Source organism: Lynx rufus, unplaced genomic scaffold (genome assembly GCF_022079265.1).
Source record: "Lynx rufus isolate CCGP_SWC_20201006 ecotype Redwood Valley unplaced genomic scaffold, mLynRuf1.p SCAF_13, whole genome shotgun sequence".
In the NCBI taxonomy this organism is placed as follows: domain Eukaryota; kingdom Metazoa; phylum Chordata; class Mammalia; order Carnivora; family Felidae; genus Lynx; species Lynx rufus.
Window position 1 is genome coordinate 12431825 of NW_025814827.1, and position 24076 is coordinate 12455900.

Sequence of the window (24076 nt, forward strand, 5' to 3'; positions counted from 1 at the left end):
AATTAGGCCAGACTTCTTTCAGGTGTTGAACTTATGGGCTCATGTTCATTTGACAACAGCTATCAAAATGTGCTTATACCTCAAAATAGATTCCAAAAAGTAATCATATCTCAGCCTGACTTGGCTGTGCTCAACGATTCCTTCCTTTCTGTGCTTTAGGAGTTTTTTCTGACAAAAAATAAAAAAAAAAGGTCAGAGGAAGGAAGTTTGTCTGCACGGGCAGCGTATCAAATGAGCTAACCTGTGAATGCAGCTGTCATAGGCCAGCATGAGCATACACCTCTGACTCTGTGGACAGAGGCCATTTGTAGGTCACGGTTCAGCTCCTGGAGACTTGTGGTTCCTGATTCTATGTATTCCTTACTGCTGACCCTGAGCTTGGTTTGGTTGGAGTGGCTTCTTGAAAGACTAGATAATAATTTTGAGAAATATCAGTGTTTTCTATCCACGCCCCCCCCCTTTTTCCATGTACAGTTTGGAACTGTTTGGAGATCATCAAAGAGCATGTGGCCACTTTGTACAGTGTGCTTCCCAAATTGTGCTTTGTGGAGCTCTCGGGGTTCCACAGAGCTCGTTAAGCCACAGGGGGTAGGCTCTGAGTTGGTGGGTTCTGAGTGCTTCTCCCCCAAAAGAAGCACTGCTTTTTATCTTTTTTACATATGGCACGTATTCTGTGCAAGATTTATTGGATATGGGGTTCCACACCTCCAACAAATTTAGAAACGTATGTCAGGAGGCTGTCAAGTCATTCATAACATGGTAAGAGAGGAGAAACGGATTCGGACAGACTGTTTGGCTCACTAGCTGGGAGAAAAGGCCACTTAAATTTTTTTGTTAACATTTTTATTTATTTATTTATTTATTTATTTATTTATTTATTTATTTTTTCAACGTTTATTTATTTTTGGGACAGAGAGAGACAGAGCATGAACGGGGGAGGGGCAGAGAGAGAGGGAGACACAGAATCTGAAACAGGCTCCAGGCTCTGAGCCATCAGCCCAGAGCCTGACTCGGGGCTCAAACTCACGGACCGCGAGATCGTGACCTGGCTGAAGTTGGATGCTTAACCGACTGCGCCACCAAGGTGCCCCAACATTTTTATTTATTTTTGAGAGACAGAGAGAGACGGAGCACCAGCAGGGGAGGGGCAGAGAGAGAGGGAGACACAGAATCCGAAGCTGTCAGCTCTGAGCTATCAGCACAGAGTCCGAGGCAGGGCTCGAACCTACGGACCTCGAGATCATGACCTGAGCCAAAGACAGCCACTTAACCAACTGAGCCACCCAGGCGCCCCAAGAAAAGACCATTTAGATGGCTCCAGGAACTCTTGTGTTTGTAGGTCTTGTGCTGATGTTTCTACCTGCTCCAGAGTCTCCACTCGCCTCCAGCTGGCTTGGATGTTCCTCCTGTGGGTCTCACACTCCTTGCTTGCCCACCTAGTTCCCGATGTGCTGCCCACCTGGCTTTTAGTAAATTTTTGCTCATTACCCTTATCTCTCTGTCCTGGAATTCTGACCAGATTCCTGTGATTTCTGGTGACTTTATACTTCTTCACCTTATTTTGGGTTCCTGGAAAATTGGTTCCTTGCCCTGCCCTTGAGTAACTGTGTCCCAAGTATCATCTGCCTTCCTGGATCCTGGCATCCCCTGGGACCCCACTTTTCATCTGCCATGACCCTCCCCAGCACTTTCTTCTTCTTCTTTTTTTAAATGTTTGTTTGTTTATTTATTTATTTATTTATTTATTTATTTATTTATTTTGAGAGAGAGAGAGAGAGAGATAGTGAGCAGGGAGGGGCAGAGAGAGAGGGAGAGAGAATCCCAAGCAGGCTCTGCACTGTCAGAGCAGAGCCTGATGTGGGGCTTGAAATCACGAACCTCGAGATCATGACCTGAGCCAAACCCAAGAGTTGGATGCTCAATGACTGAGCCACCCAGGTGCCCTGCAGCACTATCTATTTTTAAGCTGGGATCTGAGGAGGCAATTCATTGGGGCTGAATCAGGTTCAAGAATGTGCTGGGATTGGAAAATGGGGACCAGGATCTGGATGTGGCAATCTAGTGGATGGAAAGAAAAAATAATTAACATCCATGGAAAAGTTCTAGTTCACATAGTGCTTTCACATTTCATTCTCATCACAGTCCTGTGAGATTGGGATATTCTTATGTCTGTATTACACACAAGGAATGTGATTTGCTGAAGGTAGAACTGGAAACAGAACCTGGGTCTTTTGACCCTTAATCTTGGACTAGGGTGTAGGAGATAAGAAACGGGTTGATTGCTAAGGCAATGAGGAGAAGGTTCTTGTTCATGGGAACTGAGAGTGGCCTGACTAGGGGCTGGATGTTTTGGTAATGGATGGGAGATAAGAGGCAGTCAACCACAAAGGCCCCACAGTCAAGGCTGGCTAGGCAGAGGAGTGAGGAGGGGGCTTTGTGACATCATCCCCAGACAGGCTGTTGCCATGAGATCGGGGTGTGAGTCCTCTGGGATCAGGCTGATCTGGTTCTTGCAGACTACAGATTTGAACTGCTCCTGCCCGTGCCTTTGAGACATGTTAGCTGACGAGCCCATTCCCCAACCTGTTAGGCTGAACTTGGGGTGGCCCTGATTGGAAGCATCTAAGCATTATCCCTGCCCTGTAGCCCTGAAACTTGCAGGGTAATTCCAGAAGAATCATGGCTTATTGTTCTGCAGTGTGGGAAGAGGAACTGTAATGACCACTTGGGGGAGGCAGGAGGAAGAACCTGGTCTCCGCAACCCTATGACTCAGAACACTGCACGTTTGCCACCACTCCCCTCAGTGGCATCTCATCCCTGGGTTTGCATTCTGTGCAGCTCTGCCTCATCTCTACCTTGATAAACTGGTGACTTCGGGGCAGGTTACTGAATTCATGGACACTTTAAAGTTGACCGAGAAAGGGGTGCTTGGGTAGCTTGGTTGTTTAAGTGTCTGACTCTTGGTTTTGGCTCAGATCATGATCTTATGGTTCATGAGTTCAAGCCCCAAGTCAGGCTCTGCGCTGGCAGCATGGGATTCTCTCTTTCTCTCCCTCTCTCTCTGCCCCTCCCTTACTCATGCGCACATGCACTCTCTCTCTCTCTCTCAAAATAAATAAATATTTTAAAAATTAAAAAAAAAAGTTGTCTGAGAAAGGAAGTGAGTTAAGTCCACTCTATTCCTAGACCTTACAAAACACCTTTAGCAGCCCACCCCTCGTGATTGCCAGAGCAAGTCAGACTGGCTGCAGCTTACCGTGGCAGGTAGGGGTGGATGGGCTGTGGATGTGGTCTCCTTGATGCAACCCATGATGGGTGCATTGTCTTTTGAAAAGTAAAACCAACAATAAAATAAAATAAAAATAAGTCTGCTTTTTATTTTCATGTGCTCGTGCAATTCTGAATAATATCAGTGATAAAATATTCCTCTCTTCTGGGGTGGGCCCCTCTCCTCACTGCTCGGTACACTAATGAAGCTAGAGTCAGAAGGCGGGATTTCACGTCCTAGACCTGCTATCAGGGCTGGCTACCGGGCCCAACTACCAGGTCACTTAACCTCCCTAAGCCTCCGCTTTCTTTTCTGTGAAATGGAACTAAGAATGATACCTGCAAATATTAAAAGAATGAATGTAAGATTAGTTTATAAAGAGAAAAGCTGGGTATAAATTTTGTAGTATCTACATTGCTATACAAAGGCTAAACGGTGTGAGATCTGGGTCTTGCTCGGGTTATTCTTTGGCAGTGAAGAATTTGGGGGTGATTGAGCCAGGTTCTTCCGTGAAGTTGAGGAGCTAGTGTTGGAGACGTAACATCGTTTTTGGCACTGAGAAACTGTTCTGGGTTTACGCCTTTTCATCTGATTCCTGGGTAGACACTAGGACACCCTTGTGGGGCATCACCCTGGGTCCTGCTGTGTTCTGAAATGAGGCCCATCTGTCTCACTCGTGATGCAGCCTGCTTCATCCTCAGGGGGTGCTGAGTGAGTGAGGAGCTGAGCCCTCTGCCTGGGAAGAGGGGTGTGTTCCTGACTTAATTGCAGAAGAGTGTGCTGGCATAAGCACAGAAGGTAGTGTGTGTCTGGAGGATTGACTGTCCCTTACTAAACCAGGCCACGTGACTTTCACACGCCAGCCTTGGGCACTGAACCCCCCTCTCCCGCCCCGCCCATGCCTCCTGCCTTTCTACAGGGCTGGATAGTAAAGCCCTTTCTCAGGCATTATTTGTGATTTCCCCTGTGACGTGACCAGTCTAGGTTTTCTCATCCCCACTTGACAAGGGAGGAAACTGAGGCCCAAGGAGTTGAACAGCCTGCCTGGGGTCAGGGCAGGGCTTTGACTGGAACCCACATGGAGAAGGAAGGGAAGGCCTTTACTTCTGTTTAGTTTGCTGTGGGCTTTTTAGAGCTTTCTGACAGAAGCCTTCTGAGGTGAGACTTCAGGGGGCAGGTGGAGAAACACAAACTGAGAAGGCAGTTCCTTGCCCCAACCCATGAGGCTTTGATGGCAGGACCAGGAATTAGGCCTCCTGAATACCAGCCCTTTGCTGCATTAGACCATGGGTTAGGTATTGACTCTTGCAGTATGAAGGGAGGGGAATTGGAATATGTGTGCTTTGTGCTTATGTATCCCATGTTTTAGCATTCCCATAACTTCTGACTTAGTGTTGATAATGATTTTCATTAGAGATTGGGTGGCTCCCCTCTCTTCCCTCTCTGGATAACACCCTGGGGGTCTCTGTCCTAACCTAGAGAGCTCCTCACTACCTACCTCTTGCCCCCATAGCCAAGTTGGGCAACTTCTGCACCATGGGGCCTGAACTCCTATCTTTGGAGCATCCTAATGGGCAGATGAAGGCCCATCACCATCACTGCTTTTACCTGCCCATTACCAGGCGTAATACAGAGTCACCTCAGCTCTGATTTTATTTTGTTTTTGTTTTTTTTTTACCTCAGCTCTGATTTTTGCATTTGCGACCAGGGTGTGTCTGAATGTAAACTTCCATTCCTGCTACCCCCAAAGCCTAGGGTAATCTTCTGTCTTGGTTTGGAGCTGACCCATCAAGCAAAAGACTCCTGGTGGGAGAGACGACACTCCTCTCCCCCCTTCCCTTCTCTCCCTTACTCCTTCCCTCGAATGTCAAATCAAAGAACTAAGGGAGAGGGTGATAAAAGGACAAGGAATAAAATGAGTAACAGCAGTATAGTATCTTTATCTGTCAAAGGGAGATGATCAGAGGACTGTTGTAAGGCGGTGTTTCTCAGCCCCGGCTGCACATCAGTCACCTGGGAAGTTTTTAAAGATCTCAGTTCCCAGGATGCAGCCCAGATCCAGGAGACTGGGATAAAAATTCCCTGGGTGATACCGGTTTACAGACAGTTGCTCCAAGGATTAAAAGAGTTGGTTAACTGCTTAGAACAAAGATATTCCTGTATCAGGTTATGCACTAGACTCATCAGAAGGACTTTCAAAATGGTACTGATTCCCTGGCCACATATTGCACACCATTTAAATCAGTGACTTCTGGGGTGCCTCTTGCTTGGCCTTCATGTGAGCAATAAACTAGTAACAGTTATACTAGCTATCATTTTTTAAGCTGACTCTGGGCCAACATCGCAGGTGTTTCCAGTCATCATGATTCCCTGGTAGGGAGTCATGATTCCCATTTTACAGATGAGGAAACTGACGCTCAGAGCAGAGAGCCACTCTCCCCAGGGGACAGCACAAGTTTCCTGAGTTCAGGCCTGTCTGCCCCGGAAGGCTGCTTTTGCTGCCCAAAGCCTGGCAACCAAGAGGCTGGCCTTAGTGGAGCGTATTCTCCCCTCTTCTCCGTAGTGGCCCAGCAAGAGGGGAAAACCCATAGTTGGCCTTAGCTCTCCTTGGGCTCCCCAGGGCAGGTTGAGTGGAGGATCCCTCCCCCAGGAAGAGAGGGGGAGATGAGGGGTGCTGCTTGGTATTTGGCTCTCAAAATGCCTCCTTTTGGTGTGAGGAAGTTGCCTGCATATTAGGACTGACCCCCGGTCACCTCTCATTGCCACAGCTGCTCTCTCTCACAAGGGGAAAACTCAACCAGGAAAAGCAAACACTCATTTGCGTTTTGAGAGTTTGAGGAATTTTTAAGTCATGTGATACAGAAAAATGCCTCTATTTCCCTCTTAAGACAAAACGAGGGGGCTATCTCAAGGTGACTGAAATATTTTGCTCTGCTTTATAAAAACCTTGCACCTCCACCTCTGTGCTCTGTAGGCTTAAACAAAATGCTTAAAATCCTTAAGCTTTGGTTTCCCCATCAGTCAGCTGGAAAGAGTAAGCCCTGTCTGCCCTCAAAACTGCTGATGCTGGGTCCCTAAGATGTCAGAGAAAAGAAAAGCATGGCCATCTTGACACGGAGACTCACAGTTGCCTGGGACTGGAAGCTTTGTCAGATGTTTCCCGGCTCCCGCTAAGGGACCCAATGTCCCTGAGGCCCATAGTAGCTCCAAGCGACCAGTGTTAGAGATCTCCCTGAATGTGTTCACTCTGGCTTTGGGAGGCCTGGCTTTACTCCGCTTGTGTCAGCTCCTGTGTGTAGACAACTAGGAGCCAGTATTTGGGGCATAAATAGCTGAAACTTTATTTAAAAAAATTTTTTTAACATTTATTCATTTTTGAGAGACACAGAGAAACAAAGCACAGCAGGGGTGAGGCAGAGAGAGAGAGGGAGACACAGAATCCAAAGCAGGCTCCAGGCTCTGAGCTGTTAGCACAGAGCCTGACACAGGGTTCCAGCTCACGAACCATGAGATCATGACCTGAGCCGAAGTCGGACGCTTAACCAACCGAGCCACCCAGGCACCCCTGAAACTTTAGAGTTAGTAGACAATGGAATATAAATTTGGTTCCACAAACCCATCCTTGTCCAGCCTAGCCCAGGCCCCAGGGCCCCTCCTTCCCCAGAGCTCCCTCTGTACCTGTTATCTGTGCCTTTGGTCCTTGCCCCGCCCAGGACCTGGCACAGACCAGACACTCAGGCAGCACTAAAGTGAATGAAGGATGAGGGGATGGAGACATACAGGAATATGTATCTGGTGATGTCTCTAAGGTGGTTGCCATAGAATGCTATTTAAGTGTTGGCATATCTATTCCTTGCTTGCTCTACTTGACTTTTTTTTTTTTGTCACTTAGGTTTATTTTGAAGACTGTCTCACTGAGGATTATTCTAGGAATGGAGTGGTTCAGATGTGATGCTATTTTCTGAGGTTGAGGCAAATATCCCGAGAATTTCATCGTGTGTAACTCTTTTACCCCAGAGCCGCAAAGAGAATACATCTTAAGTGTGGAGTATGGCATCGCTTATTAAGCCATTAAGCTGAACCTGCAAACTTTCTGAGTTCTGTCTTAGCAGTGGGTATTGTGAGCAAACGTGGGGGCACTTGTGGGAATGATAGAAGGGGAGTAGGAAGACGCCAGGAAGGGTGACCACTGGGCTGTCTCCAGGCCCTTAGAGCTGCCCACCCACCCTGACCACCTGAACTGAGATGGTGAACAGAAGGCTGCTTCCCTCCCCTGTGGAGTGGGCTGTCCTTGGAACGCTCAGAGAAGCTGGCTCAGGGCCACCTGCCACTCGCATGGACACTATTCCATGGCTACTGTATTGGTCTCCAGAATGAAGCATTTCTAGGCCCAAACCTGAGGGGCATTTAGCATATTCTTGACTTCTATAACTACTTAGTGGCTTTGTGGACAGTGAGCTGGGCACCTGAGCTGGCCATTAGCTCTGTGATGACCTCACGCTTGTCACTGACCTCTCCTGTGCCTCAGTTTTCTAACACTTTGCAATTCTATGGTCCCATCAGCCCTCTCGCTGTGACCAACTCCCCCTTACGGTTATTAACAGTGTTAGGCTGCCTCCACCCACCCCCGCCTCCTCCAGGATCCCACCAACCCAGCCAGCAAATCCTTTGGCCTTGTCTTTTTTTTTTTTTTTTTTAATTTTTTTTTTCAACGTTTATTTATTTTTGGGACAGAGAGAGACAGAGCATGAACGGGCGAGGGGCAGAGAGAGAGGGAGACACAGAATCGGAAACAGGCTCCAGGCTCTGAGCCATCAGCCCAGAGCCTGACGCGGGGCTCGAACTCACGGACCGCGAGATCGTGACCTGGCTGAAGTCGGACGCTTAACCGACTGCACCACCCAGGCGCCCCTGGCCTTGTCTTTACATTAAGTGTATCACTCGTATTTTCTCTGTCTCCTTACTGAGGACTTGCTTTGCTCAGGTCATTGAAATTTTATTTGTTGGGAGGAGGTTGGGGGCAAAGGTACAAACATGAGAATATAGAGATATCACAATTATAAATGGATGAATTTATACTTGTGTCCAGGTAAGACAGACTCAAATTCAATAACTGTTACCATTAATATTTTGGCCATACCAATATTTATGTTTTTCCTTGCTAATCTTTACATTATGTAGTATAAGCCTCTGGACATTGTGATTTTATCTAGCAGCTACTGGACTCGGGTTCTCATAGAGACTTAAGAACAGTGAAGCTGTGTCATCCTGATCAAATAGGAAACCGTTCAGGGCCTCGGTGTTCACATCTGTACACGGGGAATGACAATACTGGCATTCATTCCTAGTAAAGGCAAAGTACTCATATGAACAGAAGGAAGCCCAGTACCTGGCCCCTCTCCGCCACTCGTTACCTGGCAGGGGAGGATGCAGGCTGGTGATATAATTTGTCCTACTCTGGCGGAATGAATTAGTGTGGCCTGGGCCTGACAACTGGTCACTTCCTTGATGGACACAGTTACACCCTGATTGTGCTGGTCTGTGTCCCCACAGCGGCCAGTTTGCCATCGTGAAGAAGTGCCGAGAGAAGAGCACGGGGCTGGAGTACGCGGCCAAATTCATCAAAAAGCGGCAGAGCAGGGCCAGCCGGCGGGGTGTGTCCCGGGAGGAGATCGAGCGGGAGGTGAGCATCCTGCGGCAGGTGCTGCACCCCAACGTCATCACGCTGCATGACGTCTTTGAGAACCGAACCGACGTGGTGCTCATCCTCGAGCTGTGAGTGGGTGTTTGGGACCCATGGGGGGCAGCAGAGGCAGGTAGGGTGGTGGGTGCTTCAGCCACAGGTCCCAGAGGGCAGCGGCAACCAGACCTCATGAGCTTGGCCCAAAGAAGGTGAAGTCAATGGTGGGTGGTTTTCGTTGGTTGCTGCCTCCCTCATCCTCCTTCTGAGCTTGGGCCAAAGGTGGGTGGGTTTGCTGAGCATCAGGGACAGAAGGCTAGGGTCTGGGTCTGGCTTTCATGGGACCCTGGGGATAAAAGGGAGGCAATGGCTGGCCCCTGGGTCGTTTCCTGGCGGAGCATGTGGGAGGATGGTGGGGGGTAGGGAGCGGTGTAAGAAGGTAGTATGAGGGGAGGGGAGGCTGTTCGGGAGGGGTCTTGTCTATGAGGAGGAGAGGAACAAATATCCTTCAGGCTCTGCAAAGCCCTTCTACAGCCCTTTCTTGGGAAAAATTCCCACATTTGTTCTGTTTGATGCCTTCATTATCATAATAATAGCTATTATTTAGAGAGCCCTAGTATAAGGCAACCATTTGTCGATGCTTCTTATTTGCCGTCCTGTTCAGTCCTCACAAAGACTATTGAGGGAAGTGTCCTAACACGGAGGAGTTACTTGCTATTCACTGTATTGAGCACTTCTGTTATCTTATTTAATCTTCATAAAAATCTTATCACACGGAAGCTCTTACTATCTCCATTTTACAGACAAGAACACTGAGAGGCCAGGTCTCTTATAAGACCCTAGAGCCAGGAAGAGGAGGGGCTTGAGTCCACACTGCTTGTGCAGACAGCTATGAGCATGAGGTGAGATGGCATTATGCTGGCCTAACTGGGCAAGACGTCATAGTCTGATGATACCAAGACTCCAGGAATTGGCCACCTTGTGTCCCTCCTGGAGGTGTCTCCATGGAATGGGGAGATAGAGCTCTGGCAGGCAACAGAGTTTGAGTTGGACTGTACAAGTCACAATGGCTGTGTGCAATCAAGCAGCACGACCTGGTGTTGGGAGTGTTCCGAGCCTCATGGGCATGTATGCATCTGCTGGTTGCAGAGGAGTGGCAGCATTTGTTTCAGAAATCCCTGACTTTGTGACCTCGGGCAAGACACCTCACTCCTCTGAGCTTCAGCTCCCATCTGTAAATGTGGCAGCCATCCTTAACCTGCCCACAAGTTGGGTGGACCACCTGACATTTGAAGTCATTCTAATTTGAGAACTAAGCCCTGACGTTACCAGGATATAGATTTATGTAGCAGATGGGCATTTGCATACTCTTGCATTGATGCTTAAATTATCCATCTCACTGTTTAAATGCATAGACTCGCCCGTGCTATTCCTTTCACTCCAGCGTCCTCCGGTCTCTCCCGTAGACCTCTCAGCCACTTGGACTAGTTGGCATATGCCGCTGCCTGACTCAGCAAGCCTGGGGGCGTCCCACAGGTGCGGTCAGCCATGTGGACAGCCCAAGGTGTGGCATGCCGCAGGGCTAAGGGTCAACAGTTGGCACAGTGTTCCCAGCAGAGAGCGACAAGTTTACCCCCGCTGGGGAGGCTAGGCCACTGCTTTAAAAAAACTTTCCAGCAACTGAAAAGAAATTGCATTTGCAATCCTACCATCCAAACATAGCTATTCATGTTTTTCTGTGGTTCCTCTCGGCCTTTATCTATTTGTATACAATCATTGTACTTGCACAATTTCTTGCTCTACTTTTCCCCTTCAGCATAATTTCACAAATAGTTTTTTTTTTCTTTTAACTGACTGTATCATGTTTCATTGAATTACATACTCGTATATCCCTATCGTTGGACATTTCGTTTTGATTTTCGAGCTTTTAACCATTACAAATTTCACTGCCAGAAAACAACTTCCTTCCCATAACTTCCCACTTTTCTTTTGAATTAATCCTTTCAGATCAATCCCCAGGAAGGGGATGACTAGGCTGACATTTGGAGGGCTCTTGATATCCTCACTTTCATGGGACGGTATTAGTTAACCTGTAGGACCTACAATATAGGAGCGGTTTCCAGTTTGCCCGCAGCCTTGTCTGCCCTGGGCCATTTGTTCTAAAACAGGATTCATGATTCATTTGCCTTTATAGTTATCAAATGATTTGTTGTTGTCATTTTTATTCTTATAAGATTAAAGTGTTTTATTCTTTAATTGCTAGAGAAATTGCCTGCTTCTCCTGGTTTGCAGAACCCTAGGAGTTGGGGTCTGGGCTGCTCTTGAGATGTCCCTGTTTCTCCCAGCAGGGCTCATCGTCAGCAACAGTTATGTGCCCTCTTCCAGTGAGTTGTCACCATCCCTACCATCAAGCTGTCGCACTGGTACTCCCAGTGTGACTTGCTTGAGCTGCTGTGCTTGCTCAGTTCTGTCTATTCATAGTTTCTCTATCACCTCTTTTACTTTGAAGCTGTCTCACTGCTCTTGGGGTGCCTGACTATGGAGTGCTGGGAATTGCTAAGGCTAGCAATGGTGCTGGAACAGTGTGTGACAAGGGTGTCCCAGGGAGGACCTCCCAAGAGAGAAGGGGTTTTCATGGGCTTTTGTGTTGGGATTTGGTGACCCCTGTTGGGCTGATCAGCAGCCTTTGACTGCCTGGTCCTCACGGTGCCCTAACAGGTTAGTGGGTTTGCCCAGTGTTTAAACATGACTATCCGTGCCCGCCTTGTTCAGTTGAAATTGCAGGTTTTGTGGATGGGTTTACCCCAATCCCATTGTCCCTCTCAGCAACTGTTGTCTGGTGCAGGGCTTGCTTTTGCTTTCTGCTAAAGTGACCAGTACTCAGAAGACATACCCAGCCCTGAGTTAAGTCCCTTTAAACTGTCATCACTCCATCCATGACCTCCTTAGCAATAGCTGCCTCTGGTCAGGGCTGTTGAAAGCAGGGATGGGAAGGATTTGGTTTTGCCATATAAATTGACTTTTGTATGGCATAAAGAATATTTTCAAAATCTCGGTAGATTAATTCATGTCATATGTGGAGCTTGCTCTGAAAATGTAAGTAAGCCCTGGGGGGGCGGGAGAGTTGGCAGGCCTCTTATCCAGGCCCCTGACCTCTCTGGAGCCTCCTGGGCTCCCTGCTAATGGAAAGCGATACCCGTGTGGTTGCATACCAGAGAATGGGTTGGCAGATCACCCCACGGGATCAGCAGTGCTTTCCAGTGCCCTAACTTGAGTGCACCTTCTTGGGCCCAAGTGGCTCTGGCAGCATCCTTTCCAAATCACTGTCTACGCAGATCATTTCAGTACACATCCAAGAAAGCATCTGAAAGGTTTTCTAGCAAGCAGACCAACCTGTGGGGAGGAAAGAGGCAAAGTTGAGCTTAGCAGGAAGGGGACTGATCCTGGGAATGCTGAGAGGGGAGGAGAAGAGACCCAGACTATTGGGTTTTGCTTTTCATCTTTAAGCTGAAGAGGTTTGGGATGTGAGAGGAGAGAAATTTGGGAGGAGATGGGGAATGGCTCTGGGGAAGAGAAACCCTTGGGAAAAACTAAGTTAGAGGAAAAATGAACAAAACCTTGAGGAGAGCTGCCTGAGCACTGATGTGAGTGTCCCCAGCCTGAGTGTCCAGACTTGGACGTTTATCCCTGTGGGCTCATCAGCCTCCACCATTCCAAGACTCTGGGGAATATTCTAAGGGCCACCGTGGCTGGGATCCAAAGGAGACCATGTCTCACCCAGTCTCCTGCTCAGATCACACCTTCAAACAAAATGGCTGATTACTGTCCCCTAAAGTCCTCACCCAGCCTGGGCCTTCACATCAGTGGTGTTAGGTGACAGGACACATCCACGTTATCATGAGATTCTTTTACACTTATGCAGCATTCTATTTAAGGTAGGAAGGGTAGGGTGTGCCCGAGGCCACAGCCTCATAGGACCCAGCAGGGGCTAGAACTATAGAAAACAAGGGCCAGGCTGGGTCCTGTGTTTCAGAGGCGCCCTGTGGATTTGAGCAGGTCTGGACAGGTCTCTTGCAGATGCCAAGCCTTCACTTTTATATGCTATAGAATATGCTATATCATGTTGATATTTTTAATGTTTTTTTCCCCCTTTGTTCTTTTTTTTTTTTAATTTTTTTTTTTAACATTTATTTATTTTTGAGACAGAAAGAGAGAGAGAGCATGAATAGGGGAGGGTCAGAGAGAGGGAGACACAGAATCTGAAACAGGCTCCAGGCTCTGAGCCGTCAGCACAGAGCCCGACGCGGGGCTCGAACCCACGGACCGTGAGATCATGACCTGAACGAAGTCGGACGCTTAATCGACTGAGCCACCCAGGCGCCCCTCCCCCTTTGTTCTTTTATCCACCCACCTTCTATTGAATGTCTTTGTTTCACAAGGCTGCCGGGGAAGCAAAGATAACCTAGCTGGGGAGAGAGGCAGACAGGTAACAATAGCCCGGTGTGATGAGGGCTCAAATGCAGCTCAACAGGGATGTCAGAGGCCTACCCAGTACTTGGGGTGGCCTTGAGCTTTCCTTTTTGCACCCATTCAAACTTTATAATGTGGAGACAATGTGGCGAGAGGAACACACAGTGGACTGGGGCTGAGAAGATCTGGCTGTGACTCCTGGTTCTGTGGCTTACTGTGCGACCTTGGGCAAGTCACTTGCTCTCTTGGGGGCCTCAGTTTCCTCATTTGAAAAGTCAGGCCAGGAGTTCTGTCTACCCTCAGGGTGGATATGAGTCTCAAGTGAGAGAATGCTTGGGAAGGCGCATTGCTCCGGTGGCCAGCTCGGAACCAAGCACCCTTCTGCCACTGCTATGCCTCATGACAGTATGGTGCGTGTTATTTACTTCCGGGACTTGATCGAGGGTCTCATAGCACTTGTCCAACTCTACAGCGAGATTCCCCCCTCCCAGGGGGCAGCGAGGCTGTTTTTTTTCCTCATTCCTGTTTTGCAAGAAGAAAAGCTCAGCCCTGGGACTCTCACGTGCCGCACCCCAAGGGGAAGGTTGGGTCTGTGTTAGGGAAGGATTGGGACCACTCTCCTGGCCTTTTGACCTGGGTCTGCAGAGCAGACTCAGAGTTTCTGCTTCAGCCGGTGAGAGGGGTTCAGCTTCCAGCGCCTGCCCAGGTAGGGGAGGGGCAGAGGATGGCCTCACCCATGAAACACATGGAAAAGTAGTGCACAAGCCTCTCGGCCAACACCAAGGCAGATGCTTTAGGCTACACCCAGCTGACTGAGTAGAGGGGCACTGCGGCTCGAGCAGATAGTATGCACCCCTGCACCTTCTCACCTCATTCCCTCTTCACCCCTTTATCACCACCCCGCCCCACTTTCTCTAAATATTTACTCAGCATCTGTCACGTGGTAGACACCAGCCCTGAGGATGAGGATCTGATTCATGGCTCCTGCCCTTGAGAAACTCACACCCCAGCAGGAACAGAGGCTTCTGGCATTTGTCTGTCTACTAACGGGAGATATTTTCAACCCCATTTGACAGATGAGAGAAGACTGAGGTGGAGAGTGACTTGGTAGTCAGTGGCAGAACCAGCACGCCAGCAGGTCTGCAGCTCATCTCCGAAGCCGGCCAGCGCACAGGGACTTCTTGCCACATACATGCCCTGCGCTTGCCCCCATCTCTGTGCCTTTGCAGAGAGATGCCTGCCTGTTACACCTGTCTCATCCCCTTGCTCCCTGAGTCCAGACCCTACCCAAGCCTCCCTGCATTCCCAGCACCTTCTCCCACCACTTACGCCCGCACTAACCATATGTGATAAGCAAATAATAACATCATGGCAGAAGTCCCTACTGATGGGACACAGTCAGGTGCTGGTCACTGTGCTGAGTGCCTTCCTTAATGCACCAACTTATTTGCTCTTCAGAACAAGGTGAGCAGGTAGACGTTCCCATTACCCCCAGCTCCTGAGAGACCTTGCTGAGAGAGTTAGGGCGGCTTATCTCCCGTCACATGTTAGTCTGAGAAGACAGTGTTGGACTGTGGCTGGGGCCTGGACGTGGCCTTGACCGCACGCTGCCTTACTGGGAGACCTTGTGTAGCTCCTTCACCTCCTGTGGGCCTTGGCTTTCTCATCTGTTATGAAAGAACTTCCAGGTGATCATGGTCTATGTGGGAGTGCGGCTGAGGGAGATCATGGAGTCTTCCCCCCGGAAGTTTCCTGTTCACTTATAGTGGATTTCAAACATACGCAAAAGGAGAGAGAATAATGTTGGAAAAACTAGGTCATTTGTCCCATTGATTGTCTCACAGTCTGGATTTGGCTTATTCCTGCCTCATGCCATTAGTTAACTTCTTCCTCTATGTCTTGTATTTCCTGTAAACTAATAGTTAGATCTAAATGAGATACCCTTTATATTGACACTGTTCGATAGAAATATAATATGAACCGTATATTCAATTTTAGATTTTCTAGTAGCTGCATTAAATAAGAAGTGAGAAGAAATAGGTGAATTAATTTTAATATTTTTATTCAATCCAATATGTACAAAATATTATCATTTTAACATGTAATCGGTATAAAAATCATTAATGAGATATTTTACATTCTTTTTTCCGTATTCCATCTTCAAAACCCAATGTGTATCTTACACTTACAGCACATTTAGTTCATTCTCAGTGCAGTGGTTAGCATGAAATACAATCCTACCAAAACAACAAAGCTGTGTTTACGGGAAAATATTTCACACCATTTCAGTTTTTGAATTAAAATGACTTCAAATGAAATAAAATTTAAAGTTCAGTTCCTGGTTGCACTAGCCATATTTCAAATGTGACTAGTGGCTGCTATATTGGACAGTGTTCATAGAGGGCATTTCCATCACTGTAGAAAGTTCTGTTGGGTAGCACTGATCAAGAGGCTTAAGCAGATGTAGGTGTCATAAGTGTTGCTGTGTACTTGCTGTTGTACCTCATTGTGTCCAGTTGTTCTGTTTTTCAGGATGCTGAGATTGATTAGTGTGTCCATGGGTGCTTCTGGGCATTTTTCAAGAAAGGAGAAAAGGAAATTTTGGTGCCGTTTAGGGTGAACTAGGTGGCAGGGAGTGAGTGATTCCCCAAAGTGGGACAGAGGTCGTTCTAGCCATATAAGCATCATCTGAGGACACTTAGTATGATATAGTGGTTGAAAGTCATTCTTCCTAGGTTTGAATCCTGACTGCCACTTACTAGCTCTATGACCTTAGGCAAGTCACTTAACCTCACGGAGCCTCTGTTCCTTCAACTGTGAAATAGGAAAATACTAGTACTTAGCTCACAAGGTATTATGATGGTTAAATGAGATAATATGCACAGAGTAAGTAGTCAATGAATATTAATTACTAGTATTATGTTATTGTAAAAATATGGGTTCCAAAGCTTTGGGGCTAGAGAATCTGATTTGGTAGGATCTGTGGTAGGACCTGGGATCTGCATTTTGAACAAGTCTCCAGGTGATCCCCCGGCCCAGATCCCTCCCCGAGATTTTTCCCTGGGATGACCCTTGGCTCTGACCCAGCCCCCGAGAAGCACATCCTGCCTGAATACCCCAGCGTCTGTCAGAGGACAGACAAGCCCAGTAGAGTTGCCAGATTTAGCAAATAAAAATCCCATATTGTATCTGGCAACCCTAAATCTCTAATCCAGCTAAAACTGTAAACTAGCATTTATAGGAGAGGTTGTTCTGTGCCGTGGGTCTCCATTCCTGCCATATCTACCATAAGGTGCAAGAGTGTGGAGTGTGAGGACAAAAGTAGCACTTTTGGGTTTTTAGATAGGTCTTTACGTTTCAATTAGGGACCATGTCTAGATTTTCGACTCTGAAGAGGCCATCTTTTATAAAATCCAAGAAGGGGCTTTAGGGGCCATCTTACTCCATCTGCTCATTCTGCAGATGGGGAAACTGAGGTCTGACTGGAGAGGGGGAGAGCAGTTGTCCAAGGTCAGTGGCAGGGCTGGACTGGAACCTAGGTGTCCAGCTGCTGGCCCAGCATATGTTCTTCTCTGTCATCCCACAGTACTTGTTTCTGTCCTCTGCTACCTCAGTTGTGGTTGGGGAGAGGTAACACCTAGGGTCACCAGAGGCCCTTCTGGTAACGCCCTAAGAGTGGCTCATACCCTTGTGATCCAAAGGGATGAACACAGCGAATAGAAGAAAAGGCAGTCCCTGGTGCTGGCTGGACAAAGCCCCAGAGACGGGTGAGGGGATCCTGCCATACGTCCAGATGGTGGGGGTCAGGTTCAGGAGCTGCCCCCTTTGGCCTGGCTCCCTGACACACAGGTCTGACTGGGCCTGGGCCCCACCCCACACCGGTGTCTTGCAGAGTGTCGGGAGGAGAGCTCTTCGACTTCCTGGCCCAGAAGGAGTCACTGAGTGAGGAGGAGGCTACCAGCTTCATCAAGCAGATCCTGGACGGTGTGAACTACCTTCATGCCAAGAAAATTGCTCACTTTGATCTCAAGGTCAGTGAGGGGGTGAGGGAGGAGAATCATTTTAGGAAGAAGGAGCCCAGTCCCTTCTGATGTCACTGCCGGGAAGGGCTCAATGCCCGTTTGGCCCTCGTCCCTTCTCTTGCTGTGGAAAACTCTGAGCTCCTAGGAAAGAAATGATGCCACAGAAAGTGTCCCTTTCCTCACTTTCATTTCACCTATCAGGCTTTCTGCACATAGAGACTGACTGCAAGAAGCTTCTTATTCAGACCACAGGTACTTTATCTCTCTCAGGGAGCAGGTGGGGTGCAGTTTTTAAATACTAGACCAACAACAGGAAACTTGAAACCAAACACATTTCACAAGACTGGACTCTTCAGTAACTGAGAACTAACTCATGAGCAGGCAGAAGTAGAAGCGTTCAGGCAAGGACTACTGAGGTTGGCTGGCCCTACAGGCCCTGCGCAGCACAGCCTTCAGCGGCCCTGGCCCAGAGGTCATCAATCTTGGAGCTCAGGGGCCTCTGGCTGCCCTCTCTGTTCCCATCCCCTACTGTGACCACAAAACTGCTTCCAGGGGCCGCTCATCATTTGTGGTAACTGGTATTCAGGGTCAAGAAAGTTCACTGTGACCACATAGGACCTCATAAAGCAAGAGTGTGGTCAAGTAGAAGGAGCAGTTCCCATAGTAACTGAACTCAGTCTAGTAGACTGATGAGCCTTTACAGACACCCAAAGCTTAAAGATCCTCTAACCTGTGATCAGAGGGACCTATTTCCCAGGGTGAAAACCCACTCATTTTTCTGTCCAGAAATTCCTGTTGTGTTTCAAGCATTGTGCCAAGCACCTAGGTATTGCTACAGATACAAAAATCAACTGGGCCCTGTCTGGGCTTAGTTCCTCTTTTCTAGGAAACTTAGTAACAGGAGACAGAAAAGAAAGACCAACAATAGAAGGAAGTATAGGGGAGCTGCAACAGAAGGAAGTATAGGGGAGCTAGGGAGCTGAAAGGAGAGGGCATCTAAGTCAGACTGCATTATCTGAGAGGGCTTCCTGGAAGAGGTGTTATTTGAGTTGAATTTTGAAGGACTGGCAGGGGTTATCAAAGGCGAAGAGTCTTCTAAGGAAGAGAGAACGACAGTGTACATGGTCCTGAAATAGCACAATGCATTCAGGGAAATACAGGCAAAGGGTGAATGTTCCAAATGGCTGGAGAATAAGCCAGGAAGAGAGCAGAAGGCAGACACAGGGTTTGAGAGCTAAGCCAAAGAGATTGAACTTTACCCTGAGGGATATAGGGGCCAGGTGATCAGGGAGGTGAGGCCAGCAGATGTGTGTTTTGGAAAAATCCCTCCGGCTGGAAGGATGGATAGAATGGGGAACACCTGGAGGCGGGGGTAGGTGCCATCTGGGAAGCTAGTGCAGTAATCGGGTGAGATGTGGGAAGTGCAAAACTAATGTACGGAGGGGACAGATTGAAGACCAATTACAGAGGCTGGTCTGAGGATTGATCAGGTGCCTAATTAGCTGTGGGGGATGAGGAAGACGGCAGAGTTCAGGATGACACCCGAGTTCTGACTTGGGAGGACTGGCCCAGAGAGGGCATGGCATGCCTATGGTCTCACAGTGACTGCCTCAGGCAGTGGGTTCAGTTCTTGCCATGGACCCCCACCCCAGCTCTTACCCTGCCCTGTGGGGTGACCTGCCATGATTCCCCTCGGTGGGGTCCTTACTTCTCTGCTGATTGCCGCAGTATTTTGAATTCCTCCAACAGAAGACACCTTGCAGTGTTTTACACAAGAATCTGGGGTAAAAGTTGGAGTCACCGAGGAGGGTGTGGCCTGAGGGGGACTTTGGACCTCAGAGTGGTAATACACTAAGCAGGCAACAGTCTACCCGGACTGTATTTGTGTCTTCTTCCTGGCAGTACTGTGGACAATTAACTTGCTGTTTTCTGTGTCTTTACTGGCTCCAGGAGACCGACCTCAAAATGGGCTCCTTTGTCTTTTCTCTATGGGGTCTGGTAGAGGTAGGAGGTGTTGTGATCGCACAGGCTCCGTGACTAAAGCGGGTCCACGTTGTTTAGTTTGCTTGTGTGGCTGCTCGCTGTGGTGTGGGGAGTGCTGGCTTGGAGGTGGCCAGGTCGGGGTTTCATCTTCATCCTACTGTGTACCAGGATACAACTCAACCTCAGTCTTTCGGCTTCAATGCAAATAATAATCCCTACTTGGTGCGGTTGTTAAGGGTTAGAGAAGCAGCATTACCTGCTGTGTACCAGACAGTGCTCTGTAATAATACCTGCTATTGTCATTTCCCCTCTCAGAATAGAGGAAAAGGAAACACAACTCTTGTTACAGTATGTTGGGCCCGCCAGCCTAGAAAAACAAAACTGCTAATGCAATTCTCGATTAGCCAGCAGAGCTGAGATCCGTTGCTACTGGGGCAGGTCTGGCTCCTGTGCTCAGTGTGGATGCTTTCCTCGGCCTGGAGATGGTCACTGGGTTTCCCCCGGTTGTGTGTAGGGTGATTCTGCTAACCCCCGTCTCGGCCTCCTGTTCTTAGAGTTGTGCACACTGTGAGCCTTCTGACCCTCCCTCCCCATCTGTGAGTCCCTTGGTCCAGGCTCAGCTGAGCAACTTCAGGAAGTGATGAGTAGCTGGATTACCTCATGTTTGGGTAGACACTTCCTGGAGCCAGAATGTGGGTAGGCATGCCCCCGGTTGGAACTTTCCACCAGCTGGAGGGGGTCATGTAGAAAGCCCAGCTGGTAGCTTAGAGGGGACTTCTTGATTCCATGTTGTTTCCAACCACATAAAATTCATTTTACACGAATACAGTTTTCTCCCTGATTTTCACTCCCTGTGAGGTGCCTCTGATTTTCTCAACTCTTATATTCTGTTACTCCTCACCAAGTGAGTCAGGCTAGCCTTGCTGCCCCATGGACACAGCCACTGTGTTGTCTCCATGCCCCTACCCATGACCTGTTCTCCATGCTCACCTTCCAGGAGCAGGTAATGGAGGACAGTGAGCTCTCACCTGTCTTTGGAATATGAACTTCTCCTGGGTCCTCCCATGATAAGCTCCTCCTATGTTCAGTCACTGTGCTAGAGAGGTGAAGCCCTGTCCCTGGTTAACACATGCTCCCAGCCTTGTGGCAGAGAGCAGATAAGTGGACAAATTAATGTATGATAAGCAGTCTTGGTAAAAACAAATCATGGCATGCTGTTGCCCAGAAATCTATGTTGGGTCCTTGTCATCTGTAGGATAAATAAACCCGTTCAGCATGGCATTCGGACCTTTCTTATCCTGCCTTAGTCCAGATTCTGGTCTCATCCACCTTTCCCCACTCCAAAACACTAGCCCCAGGCAACAAGATGACAGATACATGTTCTGGCCTCTCTCCTTCTATGTTCATGCTGTTCCCATACAGGAAGCTGTTGCTCTTCCTTTCTCTGTCCATGGACATCCTTCCTGTTCATCCTTCTAGGCCCAGCAGAAACATCATTTCCTCTAGGAAGCCTTTCCCTTCCCTACTACGTCCCAAAGCATAACTAAGAATGAACTTGCCTTTATGCTTCTGTTGCCCTTTGTACAGTCTGAGAATGTCTATTGCTGTTGGTCACTCTACTGCTTATACCTAGCACTGTGCTTGGCACATGACACATTACTCAGTGTTGAATGAATGAGTAAATGAATGAATGAAATGACTTAGTAAGACCAGATGCATGCATGGATGGCAAAGACCCTTTGATGTCACCTGGGAAATGCAAAAGAGTTTGCGGGCAGAAGTCAGTGCAATGACGTGAACATTTATTGGGGGGCTATAGTATGCCCAGGAGTAGAGTGACAAACATCAATGTGATATGGTACCTGCCTTCCACGGGCAGGAGATGGCCACGGTGAGACTTGGTGGAGGCCACCTGAAATGAAAGCTAACCATGACTCTTGCCAACAAATGCCCACTACCAAGGGGTAAGCGTTCCACCTCAGCAGAGGGAATACCAGGCCAGTGTGTGCTGTAAATTCACCATAGAAAGGCTGATTGACGTGGGTAGGTAGGAGTGGTAAAGGTAGATGATGTTGCCTGTATTTACATGGTTGGAAGGGACATTGGGGCTGCCTGCCCTTCAGTCACAGGGAGCACCCAGTGTGCCTTCAGACATGCCTTTTGCAGGACAGATTACCAGGAAATGGGGGTCAGTACCACCTAGGGACCTTACCCTGGCATGTGACCCCTACACAAACAAAGGCCTTGTTGAGGGCGGTTTTGTGTGGTTTTGTGTTTGTTTTGTATTTGGGAATTTCCCTTCTGAGTTTTGGTATTTCTCCCCTATATCCTAATCCAACTTGAGGATTCAAAAATGGAAGGTCGGCCTCAGGTCTGACTAGTATTTTAAGCAAAAAGAACAAGTCATGAGGATTGAAAAACATTATATGCAAACCAGGAACCCTCATGGGGCTTTTTGGCTTATATAACTACTAGAAAGGAAGAGTGAATTTCTGAACAAGTACTCCAAAATTCCAAATTCCTCTATGCCCTGATCATCTTTTGAGCTGTTTTTATGTTCATGATGTGAGGGGGTTTGCTTGTCAAGCTTTCATAGGAATGATATCAATAGTACTTTAAATGTATATGGCACTTTCTATAATGCAGCATGCTTACACGTTTGTTCTCTCATGTGATCCTCATGGCCACCCATTGAGGTATAGGTATTGTCACTTTTTTACACACAAGGCAATTGACATTCAGAGAGGTTAAGTAACTTGTCCAAGATCACACAGGTTTTTTTTTTATGTTTATTTATTTATTTTGAGAGAGAGAGAGAGTGAGCATGAGCAGGGAGGGGCAGTGAGACAGAGGGAGAGAGAGAGAGAATCCCTAGCAGGGTCTGCATCCTCAGTGCAGAGCCGGATGCAGAGCTCGATCTCACAATTGTGAGATCATGACCTGAGCCGAAATCAGGAGATGGGTGCTCAACTGAGTCACCCAGGCACTCCAAGATCACATAGGTATTAAGCGAGATAGCTGGAGCTTGAATTTAGCCAGTGAGGAAACACTAAGCCAAACTGGGTATTACCAGCTTTTTCAGTCACCAAACTGTGACGGTGTAGACTTCTTACTTCCTTGGTCCATGCCTCTTATATTTAATTAATCCAAGGGTCTGAACCGTGTCATACATTTATCCTTTACATGGTTAATTTCTCATCTGGTTACATTGTTTTTTCTTTCTAATATCCTCATAATTTTTAAAAAGTGCATATTTTATTAACTGCTATAAAATGTGCATGCATTTGAAAGTAGAACTTACAAGAATGAGATTGTTTCCATACTAAAATCTGGTGGCATGAAGTGAAGGTAAGACATGGCAGAGATTTAACTTAGGATAGGGTGAGATTGTGACGGTGAAGGCCAGACTGAAGAGTCTGTATAGTCAGTCACAGCCATGGAAGGCTTTTCCCCTCAAATGTTTTTATTACGAAAACATTTCAAAACATTTAAAGAAATTGCAAGAATACAGGGGACACCATTACACCATCCCCCTAGATTCAACACGTGGCCACATTTGCTTTACCTCTTTCTCTCTTTAAAAAAGAATAAGAAGGGGCGCCTGAGTGTCTCAGTCGATTGAGCGTCCGACTTTGGCTCAGGTCATGATCTTGCAGTTCATGGGTTCAAGCCCCGTGTCAGGCTCTGTGCTGACAGCTCAGAGCCTGGAGCCTGCTTTGGATTCTGTGTCTCCCTCTCTCTCTGCCCCTCCCCCACCCCTGCTCAGTCTCTCTCTCTCAAAATTAAATAACTTTTAGAAAATTATTAAAAAAAAAGAAAGAAAAAACTTTTTACTTATATAAAAGTATTTTATGTCTGTATATCTACACACAGACACGTACACATGTGTACATATTGTATATATACATATATATGATCTTTAGAATTAAAATCATTTTAAGTAAAAATTAAAATAAAAACATGTATGTGATTTAAAAATTTTTTGGCATAATTTGAGAGAAGATTATAGCCGTCCTGACACTTCATGCTCGGCACTTCTGTAGGCTTCTCCTGAGACTGAGGTTGGTCTCCTACAGTGCATCATACTTAAGAAAATGAGCAAGCATTGGCGGAAGACCTTTAATGGGTGGATAAACAAGATTCTATTTCTGATATTGAAAGAAAATTCTGGCAGGGCAGAGAGAGTACGCCAGTTGGAGGCGGTGATAAGAATATGGGAAAGAGATGAGCCAAAGGTACCCCTTAGCATCTTTCAAAATTTTTATTTAAATCCAAGTTAGTTAACATATAATGTAATAATGATTTCAGGAATAGAATTTAGTGACTCATCACATAAATATAACACCCAGTGCTCATCATAAGTGTCGTCATTAATGTCCCTTGTCCAGTTAGCCTATCGCCCCACCCAACACCCCTCCAGCAACCCTCAGTTTGTTCTCTGTACTTAAGAGCATTTTTCAAGGGAAGGATGATCTTTTATGCTATTATAAAAAGTAATAACTCATAGAAAATGTAGAAACTTACACGGAAGTTACCCACAGACTTTCCACTCCAAAGCAACTATTATTATCACTTGGTGTGTTTTCTTCAACTTTTTATGAACAGGTGTGTGTGTGTGTGGGGGGGGTTAGGGTACTTGTAACTATATTGCT

At 47.4% G+C, this 24076-nt stretch overlaps 1 protein-coding gene across 3 annotated transcripts in view; it reads left to right on the plus strand.

Annotated features, from left to right (window-relative positions):
- The window catches only part of DAPK2 (death associated protein kinase 2), a 119330-nt gene that overhangs the window by 56174 nt on the left and 39080 nt on the right, over positions 1 to 24076 (plus strand). For all 3 annotated transcript variants that reach the window (XM_047074978.1, XM_047074976.1, XM_047074979.1), the window contains 2 exons: positions 8823 to 9044; positions 17312 to 17450. In XM_047074978.1, the coding sequence (XP_046930934.1) occupies positions 8823 to 9044; positions 17312 to 17450 (361 nt within the window). The remainder of the gene's footprint in view (positions 1 to 8822; positions 9045 to 17311; positions 17451 to 24076) is intronic.